The sequence below is a fragment of the Vitis vinifera genome, chromosome 11 (genome assembly GCF_030704535.1).
Source record: "Vitis vinifera cultivar Pinot Noir 40024 chromosome 11, ASM3070453v1".
NCBI lineage: Eukaryota > Viridiplantae > Streptophyta > Magnoliopsida > Vitales > Vitaceae > Vitis > Vitis vinifera.
In genome coordinates, this window is record NC_081815.1 from 415690 (window position 1) to 427838 (window position 12149).

General features: G+C 35.8%; 2 protein-coding genes across 2 annotated transcripts; one reads left to right on the forward strand and one right to left on the reverse strand.

Annotated features, from left to right (window-relative positions):
- Positions 1–2202: 2202 nt before the first annotated feature.
- Positions 2203–8323, reverse strand: LOC100264670 (suppressor of mec-8 and unc-52 protein homolog 2). Its single transcript, XM_002274540.5, has 11 exons — positions 8169–8323; positions 7919–8059; positions 7767–7816; positions 7318–7432; positions 6446–6494; positions 6218–6307; positions 4922–4990; positions 4709–4832; positions 3480–3832; positions 2868–3251; positions 2203–2633 (listed from the first exon to the last, which is right to left on the reverse strand). Exons 1-11 carry the CDS (start codon positions 8213–8215, stop codon positions 2355–2357), a joined length of 1701 nt encoding a protein of 566 aa, XP_002274576.1. The 5' UTR covers positions 8216–8323; the 3' UTR covers positions 2203–2354.
- Positions 8324–8975: 652 nt separating this feature from the next.
- LOC100247462 (GDSL esterase/lipase 5) lies at positions 8976–11657 on the forward strand. Its single transcript, XM_002277346.4, has 5 exons — positions 8976–9372; positions 9461–9579; positions 9654–9884; positions 10035–10293; positions 11102–11657. The coding sequence occupies exons 1-5, from the start codon at positions 9105–9107 to the stop codon at positions 11398–11400; spliced, it is 1176 nt and encodes a 391-aa protein (XP_002277382.1). The 5' UTR covers positions 8976–9104; the 3' UTR covers positions 11401–11657.
- Positions 11658–12149: the final 492 nt, after the last annotated feature.

Consider the following 12149-nt stretch of genomic DNA (forward strand, 5'->3'; position numbering starts at 1 on the left):
ATTAAATTAATTAATCAATTAATTTAATTATTAATAACAATTTCCTAAATTACCCTTAAGAGAAAATGTTTGGGTGTTACATCCTCCCCTCCTTAACAAAAGTTTAGTCCTCTAAACTTGACATACCTGAGTCTTGAAATAATTGAGGATGTTTTTCTCTCATCTCTTTTTCTAACTCCCAAGTGGCCTCTCGGATACTATGATTGCTCCACTGGACCTTTACCAACTTGACAACAGCATGTCGTAGTACCTTATCCATCTCATCCACAATTTGAACGGGTACCTCTTCATAGGTCAAGTCCTCAAAAATTTGAATAGGCTCCAACTCCACAACATGAGAGGGATCATAAATATACTTCCTCAAGGTTGAAACATGGAAAACATTATGAACCTTAGACAGGCTTGGGGGCAAGGCTACTTTATATGCCAAAGTGCCTACTCTTTCTAATATTTCAAACGGACCCACAAAACGAGGACTAAGTTTTCCTTTTCTCCCAAATCTCATCACAGACTTCATAGGTGAAACTTTCAAGAACACATGATCACCCACCTCAAACTCCAAATCTCGCCTACGCTGATCAGCATAACTCTTATGTCTACTTTGAGCTGCTTTTAATCTTTCTTTAATCAAAGCAACTTTTTCAACAGTCAACTGCACAAGTTCAGGTCCCAAAAATTTCCTTTCTCCAACATCATTCCAACAGATAGGAGATCGACATTTCCTACCATACAATGCCTCAAAAGGTGTCATCCCAATGCTAGCTTGAAAACTATTGTTATAGGCAAACTCTACTAAAGGTAAATGATCATCCCAATTACCTTGCAGGTCCAAAATACAAGCTCTCAACAAGTCTTCCAAAACTTGAATTACCCTTTCTGATTGGCCATCAGTTTGAGGATGGAAGGCAGTACTAAAACTCAACTTAGTGCCCAAAGCTTTTTGTAGACTATGCCAGAATCTAGAAGTGAAACGAGGATCTCTGTCAGACACTATAGAAACTGGTACTCCATGCATTCTCACAATCTCCTTCACATAAAGAGAAGCTAAACGATCTAAAGAAAAGTTGACTTTCATAGGCAAAAAGTGAGCAGACTTTGTCAACCGGTCAACAATCACCCAAATAGCATTATTACCCCCTAAGGTTCTTGGCAATCCTATCACAAAATCCATGGTAATATGCTCCCACTTCCACTCAGGAATAGCAAGTGGTTGTAAAGACCCTGCTGGTCGCTGATGTTCAGCCTTCACCTACGTATCCATCTCCCACAACCATCTTTTTCTCACCCGTTTTGGATTCACTTCTGTAAAGCCAAGAAAGTCCCGTTTTGGATTCACTTCTATATAGGCTATACAGCCATAAAAAAATAAAAAATAAATAAAAAAAAGTCTTATATATATATGACCTTTTTAGGATTGGTTTTCGAAGCTTCTATAAACATTATTTAGGCTTCTACAAGAAGTTTAATATTTAAATTTAACTTTTATAATATCAATAATATCTTTTAAAATTTATGTCTTTGATTTATCTCGCTCAACTCAAAAAGGGAAGTTATAACTATTTTTTAGAATAATTTTTTATTATTCAAAATAAAAAAATAAATAAAAACAAGTTTAATAATCAAAATTCAATTGTTTTCTCCAAATTATTTTAAAAAAATAATTATACAAATAAAAAAATAATTAAAAGTAAAACATTAATGATAAAAATTATATTAAGATACATTTAAAAACATAACCGTTTAAGAACATTTAAGATTCCTAAATAAATTTTGATTCTATAAAATATCAAAAAATCATTTTTAAAAGCTTTTGAAAAACACTTCCTAAAAAGAGCCCAAAAAATTTATGACTTCAAAAAAAATTAAAATTACTACTTCCCATAAGATATTTATTTTATCTTACAAACAAGGATACTTTATGCTTAATATAACTTTTATAATAGCACTATTATTCTTTGAAATAATAATAATTGATTTTTGAGAATGATTTTCGTTAAAATGTTTTTCCATTTTAAAAGAGTCACAGATAACTAATCGTTCTACAGCCACACTCACCTGTTACCAATGCCTAAAACGAACTCCTACACTAACCAGAATAAAAACAACCATCCACCACATCCGGCTTGTCCCTGCCCATTTATTTTATTCAACACTGTTCCTCCCTTCTCTGTGAAGGGGCAGACAGACATGCACAACAAGAAGAAAGGGAAACCGATTACTACATTAGCAAGAATTTATGACAAACTTCACTTTCCTTTGCCCTAAAAAACTTAGTGCAATACAGGCTCCAGATCAACAAAAAAATTATCCTACAAATAGTACAAAAGTTGCATCAACCAACTCTTCTAAAAGCTTCATATCCGAAGCTTCTTCCCAGGTTGTGAATCATCATCATAGCGGCCTCCATCATCATTCATCTCACCCTTCTCCATTTTCTTTCTGGCAAGTATCTTGTTGATCTTGTGGAGCTCGTTGGTGAGCTTCTGGTCCTTGTTTTGCTTTCTTGTCTTTCTACCATCTTGCATCTTCACACCAAACTGGAATGCAGCTTTTGGCATTGCTTCCTTCTGCTCGTTATATGTTGCCCATTCCTCCTCTGTTTCAAAGTCCCACCGATGTAGACGACCCTTAGCCTGTTGGACAAGTGTTTTAGTAATATTCCAGGATCAGTTGGCTTTTATAACATAAAGGTTCTACGATTGTTAAACTAACATTAAGAAGCTGCTGGTTCACATTAAGCACCAAAAATTCAATAAAGCTTTCGTCTCATTTTGGATGATGATAAAGTCACACGAAAATTCTAGAAGAATTTTTCTAATAAAAGTAGAACATGATAATCAGATTGTTCAAAGAAAGTGATCACTTACACGTCCACCCATGTCCATTTTTGACAAGTCATCTTCATCATCACTGTCCACAACCTCACGGTTGTACTCCTGATACCCAGGATAGCATTCAGAGTAACTTTCTGATATGAAGTTGGGATCCTTCTCTCGAGCATCTTTCTCCCTCAGTTGCTGCAGCCTTTGATCATCCCGCTTGAACACGGACCCCAAACCCCGATCCTTCTCTTCTTGAGTCATGAAGCGTGGATCCTGAGGAATGCCCATACCTGCCTGCACATCATATGTTTGCATGTTCTGCTGGAGATATTGTTCAGGATAAGCCATTTGCTCAGCATATTGGTACTCCTGCCAGTCTCCCTGGTAGCCAGCAGCCAATGCTTGTGCTTGCATAGCATCATATCCATTCTGAAGCCAGCAGGCCAAACAAAATTCAAAAGGAAGAATTAACTCCTTTCAACAAAGACAAAGGAGTAAAGGTAGCCCGTTTAATTTTTGTTGTTCTTTAATAAAATTGGTAGTCTGGCTATTAGTTTTGACTAAATATCTCTAAAATTTATAACAAAGATTTCATTCCTTTTACTTCATTTTATCTTGCTTGAGTCAAGATGAATGTTTCTTAAAAGATTAGCTAACCGTTTGTTGCCATTCCTGAGGCTCAGAGGGCGGAACTGGACCATAAGCAGGTTCACTGAGATAGGAAATTCTTTCCTTGTTTCGAGGAGACTCCTCCATGTCCTCGGAGACAGGGCTCTGACTCATGTCTTTACTGGGAATATCATATTCAACACCATCCCCAACAAATATGTCATCCTGTTCAGATCTAGCAACAGATGGACCATGTTTCTCTCTTGAATCAACATAATTTTTCCTGGGAGGTAAAGGTGGTGGCAGGCTTTCCCTTTCGGTTTGATTCTTTGACATTCCACCATCAAGCTTTGATGGCTTCTTCTCTTCATCAAATTCATTACCAACAGTTGATATCTTTCCTGCAAGACAAAATAACCATGAGAAAAAGATAAACCTCCTGAACTATAAAAACATAAACAGAAAATAACCATGCAGATACATATATGGTGGCAGATAATGGCATGTCCAGATCATAACTTATGTACTAAGGCAAAACAGCACGGTAATTTTTATTGAACTAAATGATCAAGATATAAACCTAAAAGTGATTGGTTTTATTATTTGTTGTTCATTCATTGAGGAATCAGAAAAGGCATTGCACATAAAATTAGGGCAGGCTGATTAACGTGGAAAATTACTTTGAGAATTTCTGGAAAAAAAAAACTTTGCGAATATTATGTGATTGTCAAACACCCATCAAGCTGAAAAGGCAAAATTTATCAAGACAGCTTTAAATCCTGCTTTTGCTTTTGTGAGTACAAATTTTAGGTAAACAATAAAAAAAAAGCATTATCCAAAAGTAATATGACTTGACAATTTTCATTAAATACTGAATTAGTGAATCACCATCACCACAAATCTCATTAATCATGTGAGTCTGAAAATGGAACAAAACAAGTGCCTTGTGAATAATTAAACACTTCTATTCAATTCCAAAAAGAATACAACTTGAATAAATAGTCAATCTTGTCAGGATTTTGAAGGAATATCAGTTTTGATGCTAACTACTTATATATTTATGCAAATCAAAGGATAACATTCCCATCCTTTGTGTGTAGGCCAGCGCCAGCTTAATTTTTTTTACATGGACCATATGCCTTTCAATATCCAACTGTTTCCAAAATAGTAAGGGAATCTTGGTACTATTATGCTCATAACAGAATCATAAAGCAAAATAACATGTCAAAATGACAATGTCCAGTGAGTTCAGATAAAGAGAGGCATTTAGCAAATACCTTTGACATCTCTCTCCTTCTTCTTCTTCTTGAGAACCTTCCCAGATGATCCCAGGCGAAGATATGACATGATTTTAGCAATTCGGTCCAGCACAGAACCATCAACGCCGACAGTAACCATTTCCTGCACAACAAATAACAACAAAATTAGATCACTTGTCTAATACTCAAGGAAAGAGAACTGCACTAGGAAGGGAAGAAGAAGATATTAACCTCCGGCACTGGACAGTCAGCTTTACTTCTATGCAGGGTCGTTGGAATGTCACTAGAAAATCCACCCTCCTATAAGGCAAAAAAGAGTTTGTAACATCAGAAAATTTTGTCTAAAGAATTATTTAAAGACACGGTTTTCAACAATCATCAAGTTAAACAATACAAGACATAGTTATCCCTGGAAGATAAATTACATCAGCAAAATATAATTGTGTCTGTGCAAACGGTCCTCACATTTATCTTACAGAATCTTATCTCACCAACAGAAATATTTTGCTAAGGATCTCCAGAGGTTTCTCCTAATAAGTTCAATGATTCACCCCCCTCCCTTATGGTCCCAATTAGGTACAAATGTATACACACACACTGTGACATCTCATATTGGATAGGGAGGAAAAGTTCCTAGCGCTATACATGCATAGACTCCTCTTAACTCTGTAGACGTGTTTTAAAACCGTGAGAATCCTTTTGGGTCCAAAGCGGACAATATCTACACGGTTGGGTGGGGATCATTACAAATTGTATCTGAGTCGATCCGACCTCGGTGTGGGGGTTTGTTTGGCCTCATATAGGATGTTTATTTGTTTGGCTCCACAATCTCGTGGGACACAACAAAGATGTTGTATCTATATAGGGGGGTGTTTGTGACATCCCACATTGGATAGGGGGGAAAAGTTTCTAGTGCTAAATATGTATGAACTTTTCTTAGCTCTGTAGACGCGTTTTAAAACCATAAGGACCCCTTTGGGCCCAAAGCGAACGATATCTACACGGTTGGGTGCAGGTCGTTACACACACACCAATCATTGTGAAGCTTCATCATTCATGCACATTTCACAAAGGGTGACCATGGGACTTAGATTAACAATCGAGCAGGTAAAACCATTGAAAAAAGAGGTACCATGCTGGGCAAAGCCCTGGCCTGCCTGCTCAACCTCTGGGCAGTAGTGACTAGGTTATCCATGTAAGCTTTATCCACACAGATTAGACTTAGACAAAAGTAGCAGTAGATTTCTTTGACTTATAACAGGCAGTTCAGATTAATTGTGTCTTGCTAAATTGAAAAGGTACAGAAAAAATCAGCTTAAGCGCGTTAAACAAGTATTTTCCTGCTCATAGTGTACCACCTTAGATGCTCAAGCAGCAATGAAACACAAATTAATTGGGTTCATATTTGGATGAACAATTATTGGGCTTCCCAGAAAAGTCCAGGATTGACAATAACCACTAACAAAGAATAAACATCTTAAATAAGGAATTAATTAAATAAGCATATTGAAAACAGAGAAATATTACCATGCTAAAAATAAATGCCATTCTACCAGGGAGGAACATCTCGTTTGACTTGACAACAGTTTGGGGCTTGACAATCCACTGATACACTGACTGAAAAGGAAAGTAAAACGGTCACTAAAAAAAGCATTTGCACAACTCTGGGCTAACAGTCTTCTCACTGTTTAAGCTCATAAGATAAAATTACAATTGTATTCAATAGTTGTACAAATTCTAAATAAATCAAATCACCTTTGCAGTTGCAGTGCGAAATGACAATGGCTGGTCCTCATTGGATACTCTGTCAGTAAACAACAGATTTACATAACAATTACCATATGCCAAGTACACATTAACTTTTGCAGTTAGGAAATGTACACTATAATTTCTTTTGAGTTACATATTGTACATAATAACAACAATAACGATACTTTAACAGCAAAAGGAGAATCAAACATTTAAACGGCTATTGCAAACATATCAGTAGTAGAGGAAGGTGATTTGGAACATGACTAATGGACATAAAACACTAGCTCAAAGAGGCACTGAGTTGTTCCTTCACTTTCATTGGCTCCTTTGAATAATTCCATCATTCAACTACTGAGGAAGCAGATTTCCTTGCAAAAAAAAATAATTTCCTATCCATTTTCCTTTATTCTGACTTGATATATCATGAAGCCTGCGATTGATTTTCTAGCCAAGAGGAGCATTTGCTTCTGGAGTCTTCAGTTTGGATTAATGCCTTCCTAGGGTTGCTTGTTTTGCTCACCATGTAACTGGGGTTGCATTGAGCATTATGTCTTTCCCTATCAGTTTCTCTTCAGGGGTTCCCTTTGTTGACCCTTCCTTTTCTCATGTGAACATGACAACTTCGCTAATCTTGCATGCATTGTCTCCTCTTTCAGATTTTTAAAAGAACTAAAAAGGCAATATGATTCAGAGCTTTTCTTCCACGTATCTAAGAAAGAAATCCTCTAAGCTCAGTTTGGTTCTCAGAAACAACAAGAGAACATAAAGGAAATAACAGTTCAATTTTCTTTGCTACATCAAAATTAAAAACAGGAAACAGAATAATAAAGGACAAATGTTAACAGGTTTAGAACCATTGACCCAAACTACGTTACCTGGACTTTCCATCAGCATCATCTCCAACTTCCGGTTTCTTTTCAATCTCACTTCTCACTTTATGAAGCAAAGCATAGTCCAAGCCTTTGACCAAATGCGTGTGTTCCACATCCCCTAAACAATATCAATCCATCCAAAATAAAAAAGGGGCTAGTCCCACAAAATCATCAACACAGCCACCCTTTAAGGCAGTAGGTTCCACTAAAGAGAATGTTAACAATTAAAATAATTAAGTTGGTATCTCAAAAAAACACTTCATATCCGGAAACTAATGGAGAATCATTAGAAGAGCTCCATTTCACGATGGTTTAGACTACAGTGACCACGAATCCACTACATTTTAAGAACAATGCATTGGAATTGCACCGAAATAACCCTAAAAACAGACCAAATAGAAATAAATAAAACCTCAGCGGCTCAACAAATAAGGGAAAACAAAAGGACGAACCTCCGAGGTACTTGCTGTGCTCGATGGATATCTTGTTGGCGTCAGTTGACCTATTAAAATTATAAGAACAACAACAAATATTATATAGAATGCAATAGACAACAATATATATATATATATAAAAGGAAGAACAGAGGGAGGAGATGTATGACCTAAGGTCGACGGTGCCAGGAGGAGCAACCGCATGAAAAGAGCCGAGTTCAGTTGGTTCGTAATCCGGATTTTGATCCTCTCTCCGCTCCTTTGCACGATCCCTATACTTCGGTAGCTCCGGTTCTTCTGGTTTCTCTTCTCTGCAAAAAAAATTCCCAATAATTATAGCATTCACAGTGATGCAAAAATCAGCATCTTTACAGTGGCGCAAAGTCACTGATGCCGATCGATTTTGAAGATTTCACTTACTTTCGACGAATTATCTTCTCTTTATGATTCCTCTTCGACGACGCCATTGATGATAATTTCTATGGTTCCCCACTCTAGGGCTCTTACCATTCCCCTCGAGAACCCATCCCCCGCTATCTGAAGTTATATATGATAATTACATAAATACCCTCACTTGCAAAGATTGCCAAATATTTCTTATATATAATACGATGCGTCTTTACTTCTTCAACCCAAAACGCATCGTTTTATCAAAAGTTAAAAACACGGTTGGATGTTCCATGACATGGACACAAACAACCGTCAGAATATATTCGAAAAAAATAAAATAAAATCCTCACTATCTTATAATATGAAAAAAAAAAAAAAAAAAACTACAAAAAATAGTTTTATTTCTATTTCCTAAAGAAAGGTACATGTCAACCAAGTTCCGAACCTGTTTAACTTTAACAAATCTAAAATAAATATAAGATGTTTTCATTTATTTTTAGATAAAATTTTAAAAAAATAATTAAAAACATGAATACGTTGTATTATATTATTTTGAAGAATAATAGAAGAAAAAAATATTTTGATATTTAAGTATTCAAATATAATTTTTTAAAAAATTAAAAACTTATTTTTAAGAAGTATTCTTGAAAATTAGATTTACATAGTAGACATTCTATACTTTTTCTCTACCTTTTTCATTTCTCCCATTTTATTCATTGAGTTCACAGTAAGGTGGGGAGAATTTATTAAAAATAGAAAACTGATATTTCCAAATACGTCATAATTTTATTTCCCTCGAAAATTTCATATATAACAGACATCGCTGCAAACGAGGAGGGACCTCCCCGCTGACAATTACAATGAAAATAGTGTCATTTCATTGGAGGGATCGCCAACTAAAACCCTAGTTTGGAGTTATATAAGGAGTACAGAGAAGATATCAAGAATGGTTCATCTTCCTAATTAATGGCGAGCCTGATTTCAGAATTTGGCTACTGGGTCACCTCCATAGCCATAATATCATCAGTATTTTGTGCTGGGGCATGGGGACAGCCATCGGAGAAGACCAGCGCCTTCTTCATCTTCGGAGACTCAACTGTCGATCCCGGCAACAACAATTACATCAACACCATCCCTGAAAACAGAGCAGACTACAAGCCATATGGCCAGAATGGCTTCTTCGATCACCCCACTGGCCGCTTCTGTGAAGGCCGAATAATCGTTGATTTCATCGGTACAAAGCCCACTTGTGTTTATGTAGTTTTTCTCAGAATCATTACCTAAATCGTACTGGCTTCTTCTTTTTGTTACTGTTGATACAGCTGAGTATGCTAATCTGCCATTGATTCCTCCATTTTTTCAACCATCCGCTGATTTCATTAATGGCGTCAACTTTGCCTCTGGTGGGGCTGGCATTCTTTCTGAAACCAATCAGGGCTTGGTAAGGAATGGTTTTCTGCGTGTGAATATCTATATAGAGATAAGGTAGATTTACAGATTGATCTTCTGCATTAGGTGATTGATCTTCAAACACAGTTGAAGAACTTTGAAGAGGTGCAAAAATCATTAACAGAGAAGTTGGGAGATGAGGAGGCTAAGGAACTGATGTCAGAAGCTGTCTATTTTATTAGCATTGGCAGCAATGATTATATGGGCGGCTATCTGGGAAGTCCTAAAATGCGAGAGTTATACCATCCCGAAGCTTATGTTGGGATGGTGATCGGGAACTTGACTCAGGCAATTCAGGTGATTAAGCCCTTTATTTTCTATCGTGTTTATAGTTTGTACTAAGGACCGGACGATATCTACACGGGAGAGAGACTGAGTCATCACAGAACTTCAGTCCAAAGGTTATCATGCCTGCTGAACACTTGTGTTTGTGCCTGTTCTGTTCAGGTCTTATATGAAAAAGGAGGCAGGAAGTTTGGTTTCCTGAGCTTGTCTCCACTAGGTTGTTTACCTGCCCTGAGGGCTCTGAACCCCAAAGCCAGTGAAGGTGGCTGCTTGGAAGAGGCTTGTGCTCTTGCACTTGCACATAATAATGCTTTGTCTGCTGTCCTCAGAAGCCTTGAACACACGATGAAAGGGTTCATGTACTCCAAATCCAACTTCTATAATTGGCTTAATGACAGAATAAACAATCCCTCCAAGTATGGTAAGTACGCGACTAAGAGCTGTTTAGGAGTGATTCCGGTTAAAAATGCTTTTCATTTGTAGTGTTTTTGTTAATATTACTTTCATTGGAAACACTTTTAAAATATATTACTTATAGCTTTAATGATGATTTTAGGAAGTGTTTTTAACATTTTTAATACTTAAAAATTTTCATCATTCAAATATTAAAAATGATAAAAACATTTCATAAAATCACTTTCAAACACATTTTGGGAGTTCGTTTGGTAGTGATTCTAAAAAGCACTTTTAATATTTATAATGCTTGAAATTTTTTATCATTTATGTATTAAAAATTATAGAAATACTTTTTAAAAACACTTATAAATACAATCTTAGAATGCATTTGATAGTGATTTTAAAAAATATTTATAATATTTTTAACACTTAAAATAATTAAATTTTTTAAGTGTTAAAAATGTTCAAAGGGTTCTTAAAATTACTTTCAAATGACACTTTCACGGTTCAATACATTTTTATAAATAAAAAAAAGTAGTTATTTATATATAAAGTAAAATAACTTTTCTATAAAAGGTAGACAACTAATAAGCAGTTTATAAAAGTGTTTATATTCTTAAATAAGTATCAAAAAGTTGTTACATTTTACATAAAAAAATTACTATTGTTTTATGTAAAATTAGAAAACAAAAGGTCTTAGTATGCTATTCAACAAAACTGCTATGTTTTGAGAATAACTTAGCAATATTTATTTATTTGTGATAAACCACTTCTTGATAAGTTTTTACTTTTTACATTTACACTAAGGACAAATTTGCGTTTTAATTGTGAAGATTTCAAGGATGGGGTGAATGCATGCTGTGGAGCAGGGCCCTATGGGGGCGTCTTCAGTTGTGGTGGAACAAAGAAGGTAACTGAGTACCAGTTATGTGAGAACCCACATGAGTACATATGGTGGGATTCTTTCCATCCAACGGAGAGAATCCATGAGCAGTTTGCTAAGGCTCTCTGGGATGGACCTCCTTTCTCTGTAGGCCCATATAATCTACAAGAACTCTTCTGGAGCAAGGAGAAGAAGCGCATGACCATTGCTGACATAGTGGATGACCCGGATAATCCAATCGCTGGATGAGCTTGATTTGACTCATTCCACACTAATAAGGGCAGGGCCGCAGGGATAGAATAACCATAAACCTATAATGTTGGCACGGGAGTGGGAGGTATATGCTTTGGTTGTTGAGAATCTTGAGATACCAAATCCAATATTCCCACCCCATGTCAGTTTGTACGCTTCAGCACATCGTTGTTTTGTTGGGCACCACCTATGTTAATGTAATCAGCCATGCCATGTTTGGTTCTGGAAATAATAATCTTTTGAAGATGTTTACCATATGAAATTGGTAGTTACTAAAATATAAATTTAAAGGGTTGAAAATATATGATAAAATTTGGAGTTATGGAATGCTAAAATTCTATAATAAAATGGAGTATTAATAATAAAACTTAGTAAAGGGATTAGCACAAGATTAGTCAACCATTGTCGCACCGTGTCGTGCTGGAATGGCAAACCGAAACCAAACAGATGGCAGAGGCGACAAAATATTAACAGGTGTCTCAAATTCTTGACCACTTTCTTTCACTATAATCACCACGTGCAACACACCTTTTTTTCCCCTTTTTATCCATAAAAATAAAATAAAATTCAAACCCTACATCTTCGCCATGTTCACATTTATGGATGGTCAACTAATCAGTTTTTTATGTCCAAGCTCAAATATGAAAATTTGAAATATAAATAGATAAGAATATGAAAAAAATCATAGAGGTATAAAATAATATGATTTGAATCATAGAGGGAATGGGATTTAATTGATGGTGAAT

Coding starts and splice junctions, on each gene's coding strand:
- LOC100264670 (XM_002274540.5), bottom strand. CDS start 8,215: ATGGCGTCGTCGAAGAGGAATCATAAAGAGAAGATAATTCGTCGAAA. Junction 8,060..8,168: donor GAGAAGATAATTCGTCGAAA/GTAAGTGAAATC, acceptor TTTTTTTTGCAG/AGAAGAGAAACCAGAAGAAC. Junction 7,817..7,918: donor CCTGGCACCGTCGACCTTAG/GTCATACATCTC, acceptor TAATTTTAATAG/GTCAACTGACGCCAACAAGA.
- LOC100247462 (XM_002277346.4), top strand. CDS start 9,105: ATGGCGAGCCTGATTTCAGAATTTGGCTACTGGGTCACCTCCATAGCC. Junction 9,373..9,460: donor AATAATCGTTGATTTCATCG/GTACAAAGCCCA, acceptor CTGTTGATACAG/CTGAGTATGCTAATCTGCCA. Junction 9,885..10,034: donor ACTTGACTCAGGCAATTCAG/GTGATTAAGCCC, acceptor TGTTCTGTTCAG/GTCTTATATGAAAAAGGAGG.